This window comes from Ambystoma mexicanum, chromosome 6q (assembly GCF_040938575.1).
Source record: "Ambystoma mexicanum isolate Mex_15411 chromosome 6q, UKY_AmexF1_1, whole genome shotgun sequence".
NCBI lineage: Eukaryota > Metazoa > Chordata > Amphibia > Caudata > Ambystomatidae > Ambystoma > Ambystoma mexicanum.
Window position 1 is genome coordinate 649003593 of NC_090937.1, and position 23911 is coordinate 649027503.

At 45.4% G+C, this 23911-nt stretch overlaps 1 protein-coding gene across 4 annotated transcripts in view; it reads right to left on the reverse strand.

Moving 5' to 3' along the window:
- The window catches only part of LOC138516193 (uncharacterized), a 402743-nt gene that overhangs the window by 34926 nt on the left and 343906 nt on the right, over positions 1 to 23911 (reverse strand). For all 4 annotated transcript variants that reach the window (XM_069631134.1, XM_069631133.1, XM_069631135.1 and 1 more), the window contains 2 exons: positions 15947 to 16160; positions 14579 to 14780 (listed from right to left, as the gene is read on the reverse strand). In XM_069631134.1, the coding sequence (XP_069487235.1) occupies position 14780; positions 15947 to 16160 (215 nt within the window). In that variant the 3' untranslated portion in view covers positions 14579 to 14779. The remainder of the gene's footprint in view (positions 1 to 14578; positions 14781 to 15946; positions 16161 to 23911) is intronic.

The following is a 23911-nucleotide window of genomic DNA, read 5'->3' on the forward strand; positions in this document are numbered from 1 at the left end:
AAAGGTTGAGAGACGTGGAAATCCAGCGGTTCTTCTTGCTTTGGATGCCGAAAAGGCATTCGACCGTGTGGAATCGTTATTTATCTTTCGAATAATGACAACTATGGGATTTGGGAAACGTTATCTTCGAAAGATTCAAGTGAATTATCAAACCCCTACTTTACGCTTGTCCATTAATGGACAGGTTTCTGGCCTGAGTCGATTGGAGAGGGGGACCAAACAAGGGTGCCAGTTATCACCCTTGCATTATGCGATTTATTTGGAACCTCTCTTGCAGCGTATACGGGAAGCTCCGCAGGTGAAAGGTATTTATTTTGGGGGATGTGAAAACAAAACAATGGCATTTACTGATGATATGCTGTTGGTGCTCTCGGACCCTGCAGGGTCCTTAAGGGAGATAACCGCTGAGCTGTCTCTGTTTGGGGAAGTGTCTGGTTTAAAAATGAATACGCATTAATCAGAGATTCTGAACCTTACACTATCTAGGGAACAAATAGGTGAGATACAGGGATGCACCCAATTTCAGTGGGCGGAAGGGAAGATCAAATATCTAGGGATCTACTTCACGGAATCTTTAACAACGCTATATGAGGCAAATTATCCCCAGCTACTTAATACTCTCAATGTATTTAGTTATACTTTAATGTGATACAGTTAAAGATTTTACACATAAAGGAAAATAAAACCATATTGAGAATAATAATAAAAATAATACAAACATGTAAAAAGATAAAGGAAAGTACCATGTATAAATGCAGTACAATTCATAGTTCATAATTCTTAAAATACGTGAGATACAAGTGAGGTTCAAAGTATCAAAATCAAAAATTCATACATAATTTATGGCACATTTGTTTACTTTGTTTACCATGTCTAAGTCCAACAATCTTAATAGGTCACACTGTGGATTGGTGAGGGCCTTCAGGTATAGCAGGCCACATTTCAGTAAGAGCATGGTAGCCATCGATCAGATGCCCAAGGCCAGGCGGATGATTTCCATCGGGATGCGGGGGTGGGGGGGAGACCAAATATTCAGCGCCAGAAGCAGTCCTGAGCGCTGGCAACCCAAGACAAGTCATCTGGAACCCCCTATATATATCGTGGTTGGGGCGTATGGAATAAATAAAGATTGTGACCCTCCCTCGGTTTCTTTACTACTTTCAAGCTTTGACGTTTTACCTAGCCACAACATTTTTCAAGTCACTGAATCGTTTATTATCAGCATTTATATGGTACAATAAAAGACAGCGGGTGGCTTTGCGAACTCTGAGCAAGTTTCAACAGGCAAGATTTGATGGAAGAACAGGCCGACGTTGAGAATACCAATGAAATAGATTGCTTCCAAGGGTAAATAACATACAGGGCCTGAAGGGCTGGGCTGAACATGGCATTAATAAAGCTGGGTATATTCTGGGCAACTTCGGAGTGGTACCATTCTTGGAATTAGACTTGTTCGTGGCCTTTGATACAGTAAATCATGAAATCCTCTTGGAACAGCTAAGGAAGAGTCTCTGATTCAGCATTGAACTGGTTCAGGTCTTTTCTGACTAATCGTCAGCAGCGTGTGAGACTGGGAGAGTTCCTGTCAGACCTCAACCGTCGGAGCTGTGGAGTGCCGCAGGGATCCTCCCTGTCTCCATTGCTGTTTAATCTATATATCCGACCGCTTCTGGAAATCTTAAGACGCTACGGGTTGGATTTCCATTCATATGCTGACGATACCCAGATATTTGTACGAATCATCAATTTTCAGGAAGCATTTAGCAAACTGAGGCCATGTTTGGCAGAAGTGAGCAGCTGTATGTCGAAGAACTATTTACAGCTCAATGCTGCCAAGACCGAAATTATATTATTCGGACCTAAGCATCTGTTGATGGCTGCCAAGAAATTGCCTGTCCCAACATTGCTGGGCAAAAGTTTAAAATTTGTATAAAAAATCAAAAACCTGGGATGTATGTGGCAAGAAGATCTTGGCAGTGAAGCACAGGTGGGAGCAAAAACTAAAGCAGTCCATTTTGTCCTGAGAATGCTACGTCAAGCACTTCCCTACATTCCTAAAGAGGATCATGCTTCTGTGGTAGGGGCGTTAACCAGTGCCCATCTTGACTACTGCAATAGTCAATTGCTGGGCATCCCTTCCAAACAGCTCCAGCAGCTTCAGAGAGAACAGAATGTGGCTGTCAGACTGATATTTAAATTAAACGAATCTACTCATGTGTCCCCATACGGTCGGGAGCTACACTGGCTTTCAATTGCTCACCGCATTAAATTCAAGACAGCCTGCATCATTTTTAAGTGCATAAATGGCATTGCTCCTCTGTATCTAAGAGAGCTAATTCAGCCATATCACCCAATGAGACAACTACGCTCCAGCGACAGTCATCTCCTGATCATTCCTCACTCAGCTTATACATCCCGAGGTGACAGAAGATTCTCTGTTTTTGGTCCCAGTTTGTGGAATTCTCTACCTCTACAACTTAGGACCATGAGCTCTCACCTGCAATTTAGTCGAGCACTGAAAACCTTTCTCTTCAGGTAGATGGCCCCTTATTTTTTGGGGGCCTCGTATTGATCTATATCATCTGCGCCAATATACGATTAAGTTCGTCATGTGCGCGTTACAAATACAAAAAAATAATGAAATTAAATTGAAATTAAATTGCAGGTAAAATATTGATTGGACATGGGCAAAGTGTATCAATACCTACAAATTTGATACACTTTGGGTATAGGATAAAGTGGGGCACTTAATATCCTCCAAGAGTCGCATTTGGAATGGTTGATGTCAGAGAAGTTTGATGAGAAACCAATATTGACTGCCTATATAGATAGGTGGCATCAATTCCATCTAAAACACTTGACAAATTTAAGGGGACATGGGAGAGGGATCTTATCCACTAGAAGAAGCTGACTGGAGTGCTGCATTAGGCTCAGCTAAGGGGATAGCTATTAATGGAAAATGCTATGATCTACTTCAAGATTCTACATAGAATGTATTGCATTCTAGAGTATTAGATGGGGAAAGGGAAGGATGACAGGTGTCCAAAATGTTGTCAGGCTGAGAGGTCCTGTGTCCGCGGAAGCTGCTGAACCCCCGACAATCCCCCTGAAATGTAATTCCCAGAACTAGATATTAATTCAGCTCTTCAAACTACACCCCAAAGGGAAAGGGGGAAGTGGATAACAAAACAACACCAGGCAGACTGCGTCAAGGCTAACCAAAGCTGAACCTGCAGAGGATATAAGAAAAGCAGATACAAATCCTTTTATTACTTACTTAACCTTTAGAGTTGGAAAGACTTTAAATCCTTAACTAATAAGTAAGAATCATACCTGGTTCTTCTCTTGAAATTTCTTAGAGAAGCTTTTAAAGAAGCTGAAAATCTCTCTTACTTGAGTCTCTTTAAATTCACAGCAACTTCTTATTTTGGGCAAACCTGGAAAGTTTTGCACTTTGCCTTTTTTCCTAAATTCACTAATTGTCCAGTTAAATTGTCTTTAATATTTTCTTTCTTTTTCTTTCAAACTTTTCTTTAGTTTCCAAAACCTTTTTACAATTCAATAGAGTTTGAGAATTCTTGAAGAAACACATGCTAAGCACACACGCAGATGATCTCAATGCTGAAGATTTGCACGTTGAAAACTTCCCGCGCTGAAGAACACGCGCACTGTCAGAAAAGTCCACGCGCAGAAAACACACGCGCTTGTAAACACACGCGAAGCAGAATTCACGCGCAAACGGATTCTCGCGCAGATAACACATGCGCAGTTGAACTCCCGCGCCTAATTCCCACGCGCCTTATAACCCACGCGCAAAAGAGTTCACACGCGGTCGAGTTCACGCGTTAAAAGGCCCACGCGCTGGTAATCACACGCGCATTTGAGTTCTAGTGCAGAAGCACACGCGCTTGAAAACACACGCGCAATAGAGTTCTCACGCGGAAGCACGGATTCTCGCGCTAGGAAGCACATGCGCTGGAAAACACACGCGCAATTGAGTTCTCACGCGACTAACAGATTCTCGCGTTAGGAAGCACACGCGCTGGAAAACACACGCGCAATTGAGTTCTCACGCGACGAACAGATTCTCGCGCTAGGAAGCACACGCGCTGGAAAACACATGCGCTATTTTCACTTACACGCCCAAGGTTCAACGGTTAGTTTCAGATTACACGTAGTACGTGTTTAACAAATAGCGTCACACGTTAACCTCGCACTAAATCTCAAGCTCACTCAAACAGTTCAAAAATATAAATTCAAAGAAAACATTTTACAAGTTCTCACTAAAATGTCTTTAAGAGATACAGAGCGGCAGTCTAATAATCTCTTAACAAAGTCACTTATCTCCAGAACGATTTCCTAAAGATCTTCCGAGTTTCCTGTCTTCAAGTCACATTCCTGACAGCTGAAAACTTCTCCTGAAACCCCCAAGAAAGTAGCCGCTCAACTGCTAGCACCTCAAGGATAAAGTCCACCAGGCCCAAGTCTTAAGCAGAAGCAGCCACTACACACGTCCTCTCAGCTGGGATTTTGATGATGAAAGGCAAAGAGTGACAGTTTAGAATGTTCATTGTTGTTCAGCAGTGTCATCTAACCAATCAGAGCTGTCACTGTGAAACTCCATTTTGCCTTGGGTCAGAACCAGGATTCTGAATCAGGAAGTTAAGGCCAAACCAACTACAATAGAAAACTTCCCACCCACACAAGGCTAATCTAAAAAAGGATAATAAAAGAGAAATAATGGGAAAGAAACTTGAATAAGGGAAAATAGCCTGAATAGGGGAAGGAAACCTGACAAATGTAAGAAAGATGCAGGGACATTTCTACACATGGGAGGGTCATGTTCCACTTTTCAACAAGTCTGGAAGCAGAAGCCTAATAGGTGGTTTTGGGTGAGACCTCCTTTAAGGCATATAAGGCGGCGTTCTTGGGAATTTCCCTGGTGTTGGCTAAAAGGGACATTGCGAGACTATGGTGCTCCGACGTATTACCTTCAGTGGGTCACTGGCAGGTCAGCAGGGATACCAACATGGAGATTTTAAAAATGGTTTATAAACAAAGGGGATGCCTGGAAAAAACACTAGATTTTGGCAAAGTTGTCCCCTGTGTAAGGATATGTCTGGCCTCCCTGATGCATCAATGTCTTGGCAGGACTAGGGCGGAGTGGAGTTGAGTTTGTTGTAAAGGGGACTGAAAGAGTTTTCAAGTAGTCAAATAATCTGGTGTCATGGGGAAAGCTAAAGGGGTGGGGAAGGTGGATGTGTCCTGGTCTGGTTAGTTTGGTGATGTTTTTATTCGTCATAGTAATGTTGTGTATCAGTATGGAAAAATGCATGTTATAATAAAACAAAATAGTATAGTAAAAAATATGCAGTTCACAATATTAACAATAAAGTACTTGAATAGAGAGCCCTAGCATCCTACGGTTTTCTTTTTTACTTCTAAAATGTCAAAGTAACTTACAACCAAGCCGGGTGTGTGTGTGTAGCTATTGTGATATAGTAAACTTAAAATTATACTCCTGGTAGTGCTGTAGAATTGGCAAACAATGGGACTGGAGAGTGTATTCCAACCACTGTAAAATCCATTAAGTGAAAAAGGATTAAATAACTCAAATTTCCATGGCTTTTAAGGGTAGTTAACTAAAACAAACTAGAAGCAATCAAAAGCTATGGGTTTAATAAATAGCAAATTAAACATTTTAAATCTCCCTGCAAAGGCTGCATCTCTTCCATCCTGTGTTCTTTGATGGATAAACGTATCCTGCCCAAAGAGATATGATGGGCAGCACATGCTGTTATTACACACTGCAGAGAAACTCGGTATCATGATAAACTCAGGATGTCACCAGCACAGGGGTAGTTGAACATCTTTTTGATGAAAATACATCATGGCGTCTCTCAATGGTCTCTCATGGTGTAACATGGAAAAGAAAAATATGTTGCAAAAAATGGCTTATTTCGGCCCCAAAAATATTGAAACAGTAAAAAAGTAGAAATTGGAAAAACTGATAAAAGTGCCACTTTTTAGCCCTATGAGACTTACTGTTTCTTTATGAAATATTAAATGCTGTTTGCCTTTTCTCATCGATGCTAGGTTTGTCTCCAAATTATGTAAGCAAGCATCAACATTAGAATTTCCAAAAATTTGCCAAGTGCAAATTCTAGGTCCATAGACAAAACAATCATGGCCCATCCATTAGAATTAGCAGCATGCTTTCTCTTACCAAGACAGTCAAACGTGTGACTCAACTAAGCCTCCAGCACTGACCCGTCTGGCTTCTTCCAGGAGCATAGCCGCGGGTATGTTTGTCACTGCTGCCCTGTGCAGCTAATTGTAGAGCGTATAGGCCCACCCATGATGCCCAATTGAATAACCCTTACTTCCATGCCAGCCAATCATGACTTATGGGTGTTCTTCTGTTATCCATGTCCTGCTGAATAGTTGGAGTTATCCATTTAATCATTAGTTTTGGGTAGCAGCCCTACGTGCTAAGGTCTACGCCTCATAGGTAGATAACCCAGGTTTTTGTAATACAGTTTTCAATTACAAATTTCATCCACTTTGGTAATTGCTCTTAGGAACCGTGCCTTCCCACTGCATGTTTTTATCAAGTCATCTCGAAGAGCTGTGCTTAGCCCAAAGGTGCATGTCTTATTGAATAACATGGATTTTGCAAAAATGTTTACACTTCAGCAGCAGTTAAGGGCTGATATCCACCCTGCTTATTGCAATTACAGCCGACCAGAATGTGCATCATAAGATTAACACCTGTGTCCAAACATGCATTTCTTCCATGATATCAGATTCACAAAATCTTACAAAATCGGAATCTTTCAACTAACTGTCCATTCGTGAGGTTGTGTTCTGAGAATAAAAACACAGTATTCGTAAGATACAGTATATGAGTTTTCACAAAATGACACATTCAGCCTCATTTTGCAATTAATGTAAACTGCATACAGAGGACCACCAATGTTAGCATTTACGTTCGGTGGGGTCCCCTGCACACAATGTTCATCATTTACAAGGCGATGGGAAGAAGGAAAGAGTAAACTGAGGCAAACTCACTTTTATTCTTTCATTTTCCTCTCAGTCTTGTAAAACAGCAAATGGCACCTGAAAATTAGCGTTTCCTAATGTAGTCTCATGTTATCAGCCTGGTCTTTAGCAGATGCAAAGCCAAGCCAATGAAGATTACCCCTGCTAGCTGCGCAGGGAGTATTAATTCTATTAAAGACTAAGGAGGCGAGCATTATGCTTCATCTTCATTTACTTCTACTCTTCAGAAGTTCAACAAAACATATATAAAACCATGAAAAGTGTAGAGCAAAACTTTTCTCTTTTCAAAACTACAATATCCATGAGTCTCTGCAGTCCATGCCCTTTACACCAGTCACAACCCACTTCCTGTGCTTGGGCTCCTCCTCTGCTTTTACTCATTCTGACAGTCACTCATGTTCTTTAACTGATCCTCGCCAACGGTGCGGAGGGTCTTCTGAACTTTAAACTCAACTGCCGGTGCTCTCCCGGACTCCTGATACCCTCAGCTATGACACTGCCTTCAGCTATTCTTCTGATCTTCCCCTATGAAAACATAATAAGAGATCTTAGGGTGGTGTGTATGTAATGTCCTCACTCATATAATGCATCAACATTTATATACATTACAGTACTCGGGTGGGAATTTAATGCTCGCCTCCTTAGTCTTTAATAGAATTAATACTCCCTGCGCAGCTAGCAGGGGTCATCTTCATTCTATGACAAGACTGGAGGCGAGCATTACGCTTGTTCAAAGCTTCCCCAGCACCGCACCAGCCAAACCCTCTGCTGGCTTAAAGTAAAACTCTTTAAAAGTACGATCGCTTGACCAGTCTGCTGCTAGCATTATTTCACTCAAAGGCACTCCCGCTCTTGCGGCTGACGATGCCATTGCTCCTCTCACTGAATGAGCTCCATACGTGTCCACATTCACACCTGCTGCCTGCATGACCTCTTTGACCCATCTAGCTATGGTAGCTGATGCCACTGCGTGATAAGGCTTCCTGCGCGCTATTAATAACTGAGTAGTATTTACTGCTCTATTCTCTGCTGTTCTATTCTCGTATTCTTTAATACACCGTGCAACACACCATTTCGAACTGTTCGGAAAATACGGATAATGCACTGTGGAGGTGCCTGTCTTGGTCCTCCTGGCTATGGAGAATGCGACTCCCTCCGGACCGAAGGACCGTCTGTTAATTTCTAGCGCTCTAATGTCTGACACTCGTTTGCATGAAATCAGACATAATAACATAGCTAGTTTACCTGATAGCTGTTTAAGAGAAAGGTATTTATCCGATGGCCAATCTGCTAATAATCGCAATACTGTCGCCACGTCCCATGTTGTACTATATTTGGGCCCTGGCGGCACTCTGAATCTCGATCCTCTAATGAGCCTCACCACCGCGGGATGCTCCCCTGCCGGTACTCCTTCTATTGGCATATGCCCTGCTGATATAGCTGATCTGTATACTCCTATTGTCCGGAAAGCTTTCCCGTTCTGCAATAAGTGCGCCAGGAAATTCAGTATTTCCACTACAGGTGCTGAAACGGGATGAAGACTTCTGTTCTTGCACCAGCTTGTCCATTTGGCCCAAGCTGCGTCGTAGCTCCTCCTAGTGGATGGAGCAAAGGACTCAGCGATAAGCTGAGCAGCCTGCGCCGAAATTCCTGGCAGTGCCCAGCGTCTCCTCATATCCTGCAAGCGACTAGCGGGAGTGTCCCCCTCACTCTCGGAGGATGACACGACCCAACTGGGTCCGTGAGCAGTCGCTCTCCTTCGGGGAGGACTCTGGGAACGTCCGCTACTAGCTCCATTAGTGTTGGAAACCACACTTGTGACTTCCACAAAGGTGCTACTAATACCAGTTCCGCTTTCCCCCTCCGACACTTCGCTAGCGCTCTGCTCAACATCGCAAAGGGAGGGAAAGCGTAATGCGGGCCTCCTGCCCAATCCTGCAGGAAAGCATCCGTTCCTTGCGCTCCCGGGTCCAGCCTCCAGCTGAAATAGAGGCTCGTCTGTGTGTTGAGCCGAGAAGTGAAGAGGTCCATATGTAATGGTCCCCATCTCCTGTCCAGCTTATGAAACACTGCTGGATCTAGCTTCCAATCGCTGGAGTCGGTCAGGTAACGAGAGTTCCAGTCCGCTACGACATTCAGCGAACCTGGTAGGTATTCTGCAGTCACTGACGTTTCTGTCCATAGGCAAAAGAGCCAGAAGTCCTTCGCTAGCTCTGCTAGCATCTTGGACCTTGTACCGCCTAGGTGGTACCTTACTGGTACCTTACTGCTGATATGTTGTCCATCTTCAGCAGTACACAAGATTTCCCCCTTCCTCTTGTGAAGGCCTTGATCACGAATGATCCTGCCAGGAGCTCCAGACAGTTTATGTGAAGACGGAGCTCCTCTTCACTCCACTTGCCTCCGGTCTGTAGGGTCCCACATCTGGCTCCCCAGCCCTTCCGGCTGGCATCCAATTCTATTATCAGATCCGGCTTGTCTCCGAATATGGCTCCCCCATTCCAAGCTTCCATATTCTTTAACCATCACTCTAGTTCTGTAATGGAGTCCTGATCTAGAGGCACCTGCTGGTGATACTTCAGACCCTGTTGTAGATGTTTTATCTTCAACCTCTGTAAAGCCTCGTAGTGCAGGGGCCCTGGGAATATGGCCTGAATATATGCTGCTAACAGCCCAACTATCCTCGCCAATGTCCTGAGGGATATCCGTTGTTTCTCTAAACATAACCTGATCTCCCTCTTTATATCTTTGAGCTTTCGAGCTGGTAGCTCCAGAGTCGCTTTCTTTGTGTCTAGTACGAACCCCAGAAAGTCTAATCTCTGTGCTGGTATGATATCGGACTTCTCTGTGTTCACCAGAAATCCTAGTGAGACTAGAAGTTCTTGTACCCATCTCGTTTGGTATACTAACACCTCTCGATCTTCTGCCAGGAGTAAGAGGTCGTCCAGATAGATGATCAGTCTGACGCCCTTCTCTCCAAATGCCGCTGCTACTGGCTTCATCAGCTTCGTGAATGCCCAGGGTGCTGAAGCAAGCCCGAATGGCATTGTCTTGAATTGCCAGAATTGTCCTTGCCAGCGGAAAGCTAGGTATGGTCTCTACTCTCTGAGGACCGGGACTGTGAGGTAGGCGTCCTTCAGATCTAAACGCGTTAGCCAGTCTCCTTCTCTTAGAGAGTCCCTGAGCTGATGTATGTCCTCCATCTTGAAGTGGCGGTATACTATCCATCCGTGCAGCTCTTTGAGTTTTATGACTGGACGCACCTTTTCCTTCCCACTAGGAACATATTGCTCACAAATTTGGGGGCCGTCTCGCATCTCTCCATCGCCTGTTTGCGGGCAAGCTGCGCTATCTCGGTGTCTAAGCATGCTTGTTCCGCTTGCGCTAGTCTCAGACTGAACTGGGCTCTCTATGAAATCTAGCTGCAGCCCTCTGACGGTCTGCAATATCCAGGAATCCCTTAAAAGCTCGCGCCAACTCTCTGAAAACATGCGCATCCTCCCACCTACAGGAGGATACTGAATCGCTCTCACCTGGCGTAAATCCTTGACCTCATCCTGATCCCCTGGATCTGCGGCCTCTCGGGAATCTCCCTCTGGACGGAAAGAATGTATCCTGGCTCTTGTTTTCCCAGTATTGCGCTCTGGGGTTCTGAGGTCTTCTGCCTCCTTGACTGCGACCGGCTGCATGACCTCCGAAGCGGCCGGTCCCTCCAAAAACTCTACTTGGGAATATTTTCCGAATCGATGCCTTAGCCTTCTCGAGGGAAGCGTATGTCCCGACAAACCGGCCCATCTCCTTCCCAAAGGTCTCTCCGAACAGGAGGCCCGGGGCTCCTTCTCCCGCTTCATATGAGGAGAGGTTGCTAAGTTTCGAATCTATTTTGAGCAAAAGGCCCTTCCTCCTCTCCGAAGCGATGGCGCAATTGGCGTTCCCAAGAAGACATACTGCTCTCTGGGCCCATTCCGCGAGAGCTTCGGGGTCCACTTCTTCTCCTGTGTCTCTTGCACTCTCTGCGAGGTCCATGATTTTCGCTAGAGGGCCTGCCAAATCTAAAACCTGTTCCTGGCAACTTTTCCAGGACCTATCGATACCCTTACGGGGGTCTTTATTGGTTTTTGACACGAAGGTCAGCATCTTCGGATCGAGCTCTGGGGCTTTCCGCTACTTTCCCTGGGAGATCTGGACACGGGCATTCTGCTCGCAGTTGTTGTCTCACCTCCTTGTCCAAAGGCTTGCGTAGTCTTGCTGCCATATACTGTGCCACTCGGGGGGGATGGCTGCCATTCGGTGGACCTCGGGTTCCGGATGCTCTCCGGGTCAAACATATCATCCTGAGGTTCCAGAAGGTGTTTCTCCTTCCGTGCTCTCTTGCCCCCACTGGGTTTCGCCCAGTCTTCTTCCTCGACCTCCTCGTCTTCCTGTGAGGTCTGATCGTCAGCCTGCTCATCTTCCGAGCCGGGGTCATCTCCTTTATTTTCATCCCCTGGAGAGGGAGTCATGAGATTCGGCACCCGCTGCCGTTGCAGATAAGCTTCCTTCAGCTTAGCAAACGCGTCAGGCACCTCTGGGGCCTTATTCGCTGCCCCTTCCAAAGCGGCCTGGGGGTCGTCTGAGGCTTTCCTCTTGAGGGCTGTTTTACTCCCCCTGAGTTCCCCTTTTAAGGGGTCTGTGGGCGTGCGCTTCCAGTCCTTAGTGCTGCTACTAGGCTGCGAAAGCATAGCCTCCAGTGTCTCCAGCCTCTCATGTAGGGGCCTGGCGCCCTCTGCCACTGCATCAACCAGAGAGCTCCCCAGCACTTGCTTAGAGCTAGCTGCGAGGTCCTGCGACTGCTCCTCCTCGCTCCACTCGAACTCTGACATTTTCTGAAATGCTGTGTGCCTAATATACATGAGGCAGGTCTCTTAGCACGCCCACTGCTCCTGATTGATAAATCAGAGTCAGTAAAAGTCCTTTTTACTTCTTAACTCTGTTCTCTTTTTTTTTCTTTTCAGTGGCTGCACCTTATGTCCTTAGCTCTGAGGCTCTAGTAAGCCTTTGTCTCTAAGGCGCCAATCTTCTGTTGAGTAACAGTATAAGGGATCTGCAGTGTCTTGACTCAGCAGCTCTCTCCATGTGGACCTGCAGTCTCCTAATATGCTCTCCTGGATCAACGGCGCTCACGATCGTATGATAGCTGGTATCAGGGCCTTGATCAAGCCAATGTAAGCTATTCGCTCTTCCGAGCGCTCTGCTGCCGGTGTGTAAGGAAAAACTCTCACGTCGCACAAAAGCGGCGTCCTGATGCGCGAGTAACGCGCCTAACTCCTCCCACCCGCGGGTGGGGGCTAACGCTTAGGAGCGTAGAGCCTACACACGGCTTGTGGTAGCTCCGCCCACCCGTGGGCGGGGCTGCCTGCTCGCGAGCACTCCGGCCGCGCTCTGAGTCTCGCGGGCGCCGGCTCCACCTCTCCAAGGGTGGGGGCCGGCTTGCGGATGCCAGCGCGGTCGGCGCTGCGTGTCTTTGCGAGGCTGACTAAACCCCTGGAGTGCCGGTCTTACGACACGGGGTCGTCAGCCTCGCGAACGAAATCTCTGCCTCACAAAACCTTCGCGGAATCTACTCCGATACGTAGCTACGTTAAAAACACTTAATCTCGCAAGAGCATGCATCCGTGTTACTAAACTACGCGCCTATAACACTCTGGTTAATTATTACAGAAATTATAATTATTTTTTTTTTCTTTATATGCTACATAAACAAATCTTCTCTTTCACACACATACTGTGCTAGACATAATCTTAATCTTGCACTCAAACCCAGTCATTACAACATTGACATGCGGAGAGGGAAGAAATGGTACTTATCTGCTTGAAGAGCAGTAAAAGAAGAGGAGGAGCCCAAGCACAGGAAGTGGGTTGTGACTGTTGGAAAGGGCATGGACTACAGAGGCTCATGGATATTGTAGTTTTGAAAAGAGAAAAGTTTTGCTCTACACTTTTCATGGTTTTATATATGTTTTGTTGAACTGCTGAAGAGTAGAAATAAATGAAGATGATGCATAATGCTCGCCTCCAGTCTTGTCATAGAATTTCAATAGGAATGCACCTGTTTTACACATGCATGAAAATGTCACGCAGATCTAAACATCTAAGAGAATGCACTGAAAAGACGAAAAGACGCAGAAGAAATGCAAGGAGGAAATCTTATATCTGCTCCGCGCCCCTCCCCCGTCTTGTCATTGCAGGAAAATGGGGCAGAGTATTAAATGGAGTGGTAAAACATTATGCCTCAATTGAATGCCCTGCTCCATTTAAAATAGCACTCACTAGGTTTACCAAATAGCTTCCATGTGTATGGATCCCTCTGTTTGCTTGTTTTCACAACAGAATGAGAAAAGCAGATAATGGTCGTTCAGTGGGCACTCGTTTCAGTATTAAACATAAGACAATGTTTTCACAGTGCGATACGTCTCCATGTGGACCACATAGAAAAAATCTATTTTAAATATAACAGAGCTTTAGAGGCTATGTCAGCACTTCCACATGTCATTTGCACCTGAACTGTGTGTACTTCAATCAGCATCAAATACAATTGAAAATGTTTCATGATTATTTGTGTGTGTTACCCGTGTTTGAAAATAAGACATGTCAAACCCAATAAGTCTGATCCCTCATTTGGACATGCATCTCACCATGTGTTTGCTAAAACGTGTCAAAATAACGCACATAGGATGCTTGCCTTGGTTTGTAAGCTGTTCAACACAGGTACATTTATGCAAGATGCAACACAAGGTCACCAAGGGTGTTTCCATAGGGTAAGAAGGGAAGGAAACCAACTCCCATAATCCCTCTGGGTTACACAATGAAAAGCCGGACCGTTCCAAGACCGTTTACAGCTACAGGAATGGTAGGACTGAGGGCAGAGTAGGTCAACCCACTCAGGCACTCTTGAGACCCAGGGACATATCTCAGGTAACCTATACCCCTTTCCCACAAGAGGGGGAGAAAAACAAAACTGCTGCCTCCCTCTATTACCCATCCCAAGAACCTGTAACAGCCAGTCTGAACTGCTGAAAGCAGGAAAAGAATTAACCAAAGTGAAACTGAAAACTAACATAGCCAATGCCTCACCAAGCTGCTGGGGGAACATTGGTGGGGAGGGAAGTCCAGGAAGACAGATACGCCAGAACGTACTGTGTTTGCAGAATGGGGAAGGCATCAGGCAGCAGGGAGAGGGAACCCAGGCAGTGTAGTGGAATCCAAGATGATGACCCTCCCCCACTTAAAGCCTCTGTTCAAGCGAGACTCACCCGCAAGGAGGCATAGAAAGGAAATACCAGCTATCAATAAGAACATAGTCCTTCCAGGCAGGCACAGCTGTAGCCTGTTTCTTAGGAAACCAGCCCAGTGAAGGGGCTAAGACTGACAAGTTCCTCTGACTCCAAACCCTTTTCTGTGGTAATTCGCTTGCAGTGTTTCACTTGATACATGTGCAGGCAGAATTGTTACCTATGGGTAGGATTGGATCACTTACGGTTCTGCCTTGACTGTTGTGTTCTAGAAATCTCTGTTCTCCCAGACCAGCGATTAGTCTTTGATGTTGATGAGGCTGCTGCACTGTGTTCTGGGATACTAATATAGGCACCAGAGCTTGAGAACGTAACTTGCAGGTTGCCTGAGTTGTGCCACACTTGTTGATATTTTTGTTTGATCTCCTTATTAAGACGTACCAGGATCTGTGCATTACAAAACAAAAACAACAGTACATACAGTGTACAGAGGTATCAATCTCAGATTGTCATTAGGTGTAAAAGCAAGAACTGTAAAGGTATCCATTTTTCTTTTCAAAATTCTTAACATTTCTGCAACCCAGCACAGAGAGATCAACTATTGCATAGATTCATTCAGCAGTGTAAACTACATATAAAAGTAAACAAGCAACTAAAAGTAGTAACACCCTTGTGTCCCCATTGGAGGGAAAGGGCAAAAGAATGCATATACTTGCTACCTCTATCAGAGGAGTACACAATCACAACCCATGTAGGTAGAGAGCATGATACTGTGAACTAATCCGATCCATAATACAGGCATCCTCTCCATCAGTAACAAACGAAAAATATTGTATAAATGTTACATAACATAATTGTGAACTTCATGGGGATATGAAGTTCACGAGAAACCTTCTTAACATGTAAGCAAATAATAGCCGATTCTCTATCCTAGAATTTTTGCCCAATATCTGTCTCACATTTACTCCTACATGCAACAGAAGGTTGAGGTACGTCTACGTCTAGAACACTGAATAGGACTGATACAGAATGTGGGACTGTACCACTCTTCAAGAAAGTTCGAAAAGTGACTGGCAGTGGACCGGATATTGAAAGCAAGGCCTTCACAATGCTGGGCACAGGTGTGGGTTAAGAGGCTTGGCAGGGGGAAGGAGCAGCGGTGGGGGTAGCGCAGCAGCAAGGACATACTGACAAATAGTAAGAAGGGGATTAGGCAACACCCACCAGCTTCGAACATGTGCTTGCATCTGTCAAAGTCTACGATCATGTGCAGCTGATTGGCTGAAGTAAATTCCCTGGGTGCTCATAACATGAGCTCCCATGGTTCTCGCTTCTACTTTGGTGATTTCATGTCATATCCTGGGCCCAACCAATAAATAAGGGAAGTTGGCACCCATGCAACTATTCAACTATACAGTACCATATTCCTAACATACACCCCCTACATGGATCATTAAAAAATAGCACTACAATTTTCAGTATACCCCCAATATCGCGATCTGAAGCAACACGATATGGAACAAGGGCAAAGACTGGGGTTCTGTTCTCTACCTAAATGTAAACAGAAAGGTCTGCATATTTAATCTGACGTCAAACAACCACATACTCCCTACCAAGTGAAAATCAGGCCAAAGACAAGAGCCCCCTGTAGTTGTGTTTTATTTTCTGGTTGTCGTGTGTTTGGCATTGTAATAAAGTAGAGGTGAACTTTTCTCCTCGGAGGATCTGCTTCGGGCATTGCGCCATGCCTTGTGTGCTCATAGAACGACGGATACTTTTGAACTGGGCGATCTTGAGCCTGACTGGAAGAGATGACTTTCATTCCATCTGCAAAAAATAACACCCATCAGAATACAGACTTAACATATTGTATAGCAGCATAGTAAACAGCATCCACATCAAGTAATGGGGGTTAATATGCAATTGCGAGCCTTTGGCAGCAGGAAAGCAGGCCGAAGCCCCTACCAGATGAAGGAAATACCATCAAACTGAGCCGCTGTCAGAAAGTTCCAAAAGTACTTCAAAATCTACATTTCATGCCCAAAAACAAAACTGGCCGTAACCTAGTAAGCACTAAGGCGCGGCTCTCCAACCTTTTATGTAATGAGAACTATCGCTGATCAATGAAAATGACACCAACCTAATAGCTTAAAAAATAATTCCACAGGTAAAACTAATACTCAAGGGCTTCCTGCTGGGAAGTGAGCTAATCTCCCAAAAAGAAGCCCATTAAAACTCTTGTATGCGCACATTGAAATTACAGTGCACGTTCAAATTGCAATAACCTTTTTTATGGAAAAGGCCTTTGCTCATTGTACCTCATTTTCAAATCATTAGAATAGTGATTGCGATGGAAACCATGGTTTTGGTTTTCATTTTCTTTGCAAAAAATGACACAATTAGAAAAAACTATTTTAATATAATAAAAATAGATTTTTTTTCTTCTAAGAATTAGCACCAAGAAACATTTCTAAAATGAATACCTTATAAAGCTACACAAGAAGAACAATCATAGTGGATAGCTCTTTGCTGCCTCATGCTGAGCTCTTCAAAAACAGAGGTAATCTTTCTCCTGGCTTCTTATGCCATCCCTCCGTTCTCATATCTCCTTCCTACCTGAACATCTTGCTCCCTCGCCAAAGGATCGCCACCTTGGCTTATTTCATAGCAACCTACTACTGCAAAAGTACATCACTTCAATGCCTCTGCTGCCCATATTAACCTTCTCAACATTCACAAAATGTGTTTATGAAAACTTTAATCTTCATCCTTGTGCTCAGCAAACTTGACTATTACACAAACTTTTGTAATGTTGTGAGTGGACAGTAAGGAAGACAGGGGGCAGCTGGTCCAAGATAGGTGACTTCATTCACGTATACGTTACAGTAGATAGTCACCAGGAAGTCAGGAACAGGTAAGTAGAAGACATAAGCAAGACAGAGGCCCCAGGCATCCTTCCCACTTTAGATGCTATATGTAGCTGCCTTAACTGTCACTCTTGGAACATGAAGAGAAAAACAAATGACACCCCTGGTAATGTTCTTTCTGCTGGATGTTCCTCGTGGGAGGATACTATCCATTACAAGAACAATTTACATGAAAATGTCATTGGAGATTTATTTATTTTTGCGTTTGTAGCAGCGCGCTGAATCCTCAGGTATCTAGGCGCTAGTTACATTAGGAAAAGGGCAAGGAGCGTACAGGTAAAGGTAAATAGGGAAAGTAGGAAGCATATATTCAGGACGTTCAGCAGTAATATAGTGTCTTGGCTCCGAGGAGCTTAGGCGAAAAGCCAGGTTTTCAAGTTTCTCTTAAAGGACCAATAGGAGGGTTCCATTCTCAAGAACAAGGGGAGATTATTCCACAGCTTGGCGGCGACGAAAGGGAAGCTTGAACCTCCTACAGATTGGCGATTGAAGCTGGGCACTTTGAGCAAGCGGTCGTGTGAGGATCTTAATGGGCGAGCAGGGGTGTATTTTTCCACGCGATGAGAAAGGTGGGCAGGTGCAGTTTCAGAGAGGCATTTGTGAACGATGGAGAGGATCTTGAAGTTGATCTGCTCTCGGATCGGCAGCCAATGGCCGTCTTTTCTGGCTTCTGAGCTGTGGGCGTTTTTAGTAAGTCCGAGGCCAGCTCGGAGGCTATTGTTTTGGAACCTTTTCAGGTTACGATCGAAGTGCCAGCAAAGAGGGTGTTGCAGTAGTCCAACTTGGCCCCGGTGATGGCTCTGGCGATTGGGTATCGAGAGGAAAGGCTTACTGGTGTTGATCAGTTTGGCTGTGTAGGTAGCAGTGGAGGAGATTGCGTTAACTTGACGTGAAAGGTCGAGTGAGGTGTCCTGATAGACACCCAGAGTTTTGGCAGCAGGTGAAATGGGGATTAGGTTGCCGTCGATGTTGAAGGAATTGTAGGCCGAATCCAAGTTGCGTAGAGTGGTAGGGGAGCCAACAATTAGAATTTCGGTTTTATCGTCGTTCCGGCATATTGTGAGACAACCCCCAATAAGAAAACAGAGGGAATTCCCAGATGCACCCTGAGGAAAAATCCACAAGACACAGTTGGAGAAGAATAAGAACTGTCCAGCCAGACTGCACACTTTGGTTGTCAAAGGCATGCATAACAGGGCTTTCTCAATGGTGGGGGAGAACCCATCCCCGGCTATAAATTGACATGTATTCTATAGTATTTACAAAATACTTTATAGATTTCAGCTGAACAGTTGGCCAGATACCCATCTGAAACCCGGCCTACGTTGTATTATGTTATTGAATTGAGTTATGTTAGTCCTGGAAGCACAGCTGAGTATAACTGCTGATAACTTGTCATATTCCATCACCGGATCATAGGACGTGACATTGCGTGGCCAGGAATGATCTGTTGCAATTAACAAAAGTCCCAGGAAATGCATACCCTATTACGATGCAAGCATGGAATTCCCAATCAATATGCAAGAATATATCTACATTTTATAATGCCCACCTGGAGGCATAATGCGTGATGCACAGCGATAAAAACAGTCCATAATAACATGTTAAAAGTTGAAAAGGAGCAATGAACAGACCTGTGGAAGGAAAACTGTCATACATGACTAAGTTGTTGAACACAATAAGGACCAATATTGACACAGGTGGGGTTTGTTCATACTCGTGTGAATGGTACAGAGAGATGAGGAAACATCTGTAGATTCTGATGATGGGGAACTAGTGTAACTAGCCCACCGGAAGACTGTGACCCCCTGAATGTTTAGCATGAATCTGTGCCTGAGGTGCCCTGGCCCGGTAATCAAGCAGGAAAGAAAGCCCTTGAAATCTGAGCGTTTTTTACCTGATCCAAGAGTTCTGGGATAAGTGGTAACAGGTATCTATTCTTCACCGTGATCTGGTTTAGTGCCTTATAAATCAATGCAAGTTAAGTCGGCCTCCTTTTTAGGCACGAAAAAGAGCGCTGAGGGGGCAGGGGATTTGGATGGACAGATGAAGCCATTGGCTAGGTATTGGTCTAGGTAAGATTATAGGTGTTGGTTTTCCTGCTCAGTTAGAGCATAAATCCGACTCCAGGGTATCTGGGCTCCGGGTACGAGATCAATTTGGCAGTCGTAAGACCTGTGCGGAGGAAGGACGTTTGCTTGTTCCTTTTGAAAGACTTCCTGGTAATCTAGTTATTCGAGAGGCAAGGAACCAGTGAGACCCAGTACGATTGCTTTCATAGTCTTCGGGTTGGTGGGCCTTTGAGTGTAACAGGTGTCAAAACAGTCTTGGGTAAAGGTCAGAACTCGTTTTCGCCAGTTAATCTTAGGGTTGTAGGTCTCCAACCAAGGCATTCCTAATATCATCTGGAACTGAGGAGCACCGATGAGATTGAAGGTAATGTCCTCTTGGTGGCCGTCCTGACACAACAGCTTGACTTTTTCGGTATAATGTGTTTCTGGGCCGGATGAAAGTTGAGATCCATCTACCGCTGTAACATTTTCAGATTTCTGCTTTTGTCGGAGAGGAAGGACTATTCGGATAGCCATTTCTTGGTCAATGTAGTTTCCCACAGCTCCGCTGTCAATGTAGGCTTCCAAAGTATATATTTTTGACGGTTGTGGTCTACCAAGAGCACTGGGATTACTAGATTTGAAGTCTGTACAGGTCCTTTTCACTGCTCAACAAGTGGACCTCTACGCTTGCCGGGCGTTGGAGTTTTCCGAGTCTTGTTCTCCTTCGTCTTTGTCAGTTGCTCTGACTATTTTCTTGGGTGGTTTCACTGGGCATTCGCGAAGAAAGTGACCCGCTTTTCCACAGTACAAGCAGAGTTGTTGTTGTCTCCTTTTGTCTCGTTCTGCCTTGGTGAGTGGACTCCGTAATCCCACAATTTGCATGGGTTTGGTCTGTTCATGTGACTTGGGTGGATTATCACAAGGCTGCACATAGACCGGTCGCCCTTCAGCCCTTGTTTGATCCATTTTTCGAACCTGCAGCCTATGATCGAACTGTACAGTTGGGTTGATGTATTCCACACAGCCCTCTGGGGGATTTACCACTTGAGCTAAAACGTCCTTAAGTTCTCCACGCAATCCACAGTAAAAGAGCATAGTCCCTTTTCCTTCTGGCCAATTTGTTTGAGCTATAAGACGATTGAAGGATGCGATGTAGGTCAACAAATCCTGATTGCCCTGCCTGAGTGACAGTAATTCGTTGTGTAGGGCCTGTCCTTGTGTGTGGTGTGCAAACAATTTCTCCATTTCGTGATGAAAACCCCTAAGGTCGCGAAGCAAAGGATCATCTTGATTTACCAGAGGTATTGACCAGTCCGCTGCACTGCCTCCCAAATACGAGAGTATGAACGCCACTCTGGCTTGGTCGTTGGGAAAAGCCCCAGCTCTGCACAAAAAATGTAAGCAGCATTGATTCATAAATATGGCGTACTTGTTAGGGCCACCTGGCGGGCCAGAGGAACTGCTCCTGGAAGAACCACCTGAACTGGCGGTGACTGGTGCAGTGTGGGAGTAGGCCCTGGCAATTGGACCTGGCCAGCTTGTGCCTGAAGTAAATGTCTTTCCAAACCATCAGTACGCTCTCGGTTCACAATAAGGTCCCTTCTTAAGGCATTGGTTTCCTGCCTAGAAGCATGAACTTCAGCCCGTAATTCACCCAAATGTTGGGCCAATTGGTCAGTCTTTGAGGTATCCGTAACGCCCAGGCAGAGATTCGTCGGGGCTTCACGTTCTGTTACACTCACCTGGTCTCTGTGGGAACGTTGGGGCACGGTTGCAGCCCTCTCAGGAAGTAGAACCCCCCTGTCTACTTTCTCCTTCTGCAAATAGGCTGTGGGCTGCTGCGATTAATTGGAACACTGCATCTGCATAGATATGAGAGGATGTAGGTTTGCTGGCCTGTGAGTGAATTCCCTCTCAAACCCTTCTTTCCATAGCGTGGTTTCCGTGAGCATGCATCGACCCATTAAGGCTCACCTGTAGATTATTAATGGGGAGCTCTCCATCCTGCTACTTCTAGCAGGGGCGCATTTAGGATGAGGACCAAGTTCCTTCACTGGTCCTTCATACATGGTGTCCAGTCCAGCTGCAACTATTTCACGCCTTTTTGGTAAGTGTCTTTCGGTTTTTTCTTTGTCTTGAAGTATTTGTATTGTCTTTCTCACAGTCTGTTGTCTGCTCTGTAATAATGTCCATCTTTCTCCCAAATAGGTGTGATTGCGGCCCAGCAGAGCTACAGAGCACGAGGCGGCTCCAAATGAGGAGCAGAGATACCCTGCGGCGTTCCGGCAGCAGGTATGTGAGCTTTCAAGGATAAGCACGAAGAATTTAGCAAGCGCGACCTCAAACTGAAAGTTCGTAATGTCTAACCTTGCCTTTTGTCCTTTTACAGGGTCCGCCTTTGTGGATGAAGAAGATGACATGCTGCGGTGCTCAGAGCTGAAGTCCTGCCTGCCGGAGGATGAGGAAGATGTCGTGCTGCGGAGCCCAGAGCTGAAGCCCTACGTTCTGAAGGATGAAGAATGGACGCCAGGCTCAGCGGTGAAGAATGCAGGTGAATGCTGACTCCAGGAGGTAAGAGTATGGGCAGGAGACTGGATTCCCAAATGAAAGTGCTGCTTTATCCCAGGTGGAGGTGATCGTTACGCTGCATGCAAATGCAGATTAACGCGAAGCGTGCGCCTTGGGGTTGGGTTGGATTTTATAGCTGAGCTCTCAAGGCCACGCCCGCTAGTTCTGTTCTGCTTGCCACACCCTGCCACTCCTTGAAGTTGCATGTGCACCTTATAGATGGAAAGCCACACCCGGACTGACTGCACACACGTGAAAAGTTCCTAAAAAGCACTCCTGCCCATGATAAAGAGTCTTGCTTATGTTTCTCCATGAGCCTAGCGCCAAATGCGCCAGGACTGAGTCCAACCGGGCCCCGTGTATAAACCTCCCAAAGGGACATGCGTGAACCATGCTACCCTTTGCTCCCACAAGCTGATGGTGCAGCTCCTGTGATCCTGGGCAAGTGGCCATGATAGGAGGGTACCTGCTGATTTTGTTTTCCGACCTGTAGCACTCCCTTAGGTGGTTCCTTGTACTATCTTGTCCTTAGATTTGGAGGGGTTACAGGTATCTGCCAAGAGAATTGTGGTACTGGCAACAGATATCCATGGGTGCCAATGGCGCACAGTGCTGTGCATTGACCCCAACATACCCTTACCAGAATTAACTGATGAAGAGTTGTTTGAAGATGCTAAGAATGATGGAAAGATCATACTTAAGATTTGTATCCCTTGTGACATCATGGTGCAGTATCGAAAGGTACAGAGCCCCCTTATGGCTATTGTTAGTGGGCCACCCCCATTCTCCGAGTATGATCTGCAGCAAGTTCTGCCTCACTTATGGACCACAAATCCACATGATGTAGGGATGCTAAAAGAGGCGACCCCAGAAAGAATAACACTGAAACCAGGGGCAGTGCTGCTAATAGTAAAACAGTATCCGCTGTCCAGAGAAGCAGAAGAAGGGATTCAGGAAACATTGCAGCCCCTTCTACAGCAAGGGATTATAGGGCCCTCCACGTCACTGTTCAATACCGACATCTATCCGATCAATAAGACAACGGGGGGGTAGTTGGAGAATGATACAAGATTTTGCCCCCCCTTAATGATATTGTACAGAAAGAGTTTCCTCTTGTCCCTAACCCGGCATCCATCTTGTGCAGCATCCCGAAGCAAGCCACCCATTTCACTGTGGTGGATCTTAAAAATGCATTTTTCTCAATGCCCCTTGACCTAGAATCACAGTACCTTAGAGCATTCTCCCTGGGAGGAAAGTGATACAAACACCATTGCTTGCCCCAGGGGTGCTGTGAAAGCCCCAGCATATTTAACAGAAGCTTGCATGAAGACCTTGGCAACATTCTGGTGCCTAGCACAATCATTCAATATGTAGACGGCCTACTGGTCTGCAGGGACAGAGAACAGATCTGTCGGAGGGACTTCATTGCTCTACTCCAACTGCTAGCTCATAAAGGGTATAAGGTGGATAAAAACAAACTCCAATACTGTTTGCCAGAGGTACTTTACCTAGGTTCAGCTCATATCCAAAGATGGTAAAAGAATAATCCCAGACAGAGCTGCCACAGTGCGTGTCACTCCTAAGGCCACAACCGTGAAAGACTTGCACAAATTCCTAGGGCTCTGCAATTACTGCAGGGCCTGCATCCTAGAGTATGCAGCATACACCAGACCACTTTTGCAAGGTCCCAAGGAGGCACAAAAAGAGGGAACAACCATTCAATGGACAGCAGAGATGGTGACTGCTTTCAATGACTTAAAAGATGTGATATTAACAGCTTCCGTTTTAGGCACCCCAGATTATACAGAGTAGTTCTACTTGTTTTCACAGTCAATGACCACGGTGCTAATGCAGAAGAGCTCCATGTGACACAAGCATTTGGCCTACTATAGCATCACCCTTGATTCAGTTATGCAAGGGCAGTTCGCTTGCAAACAAGCACTCGCTGCTGCAGCCTTCACCATTGAAAGAAGTTCCACTATCATGATGTGATGCTCAATAACATTGTATGTTGAGCACCCACTGTTTG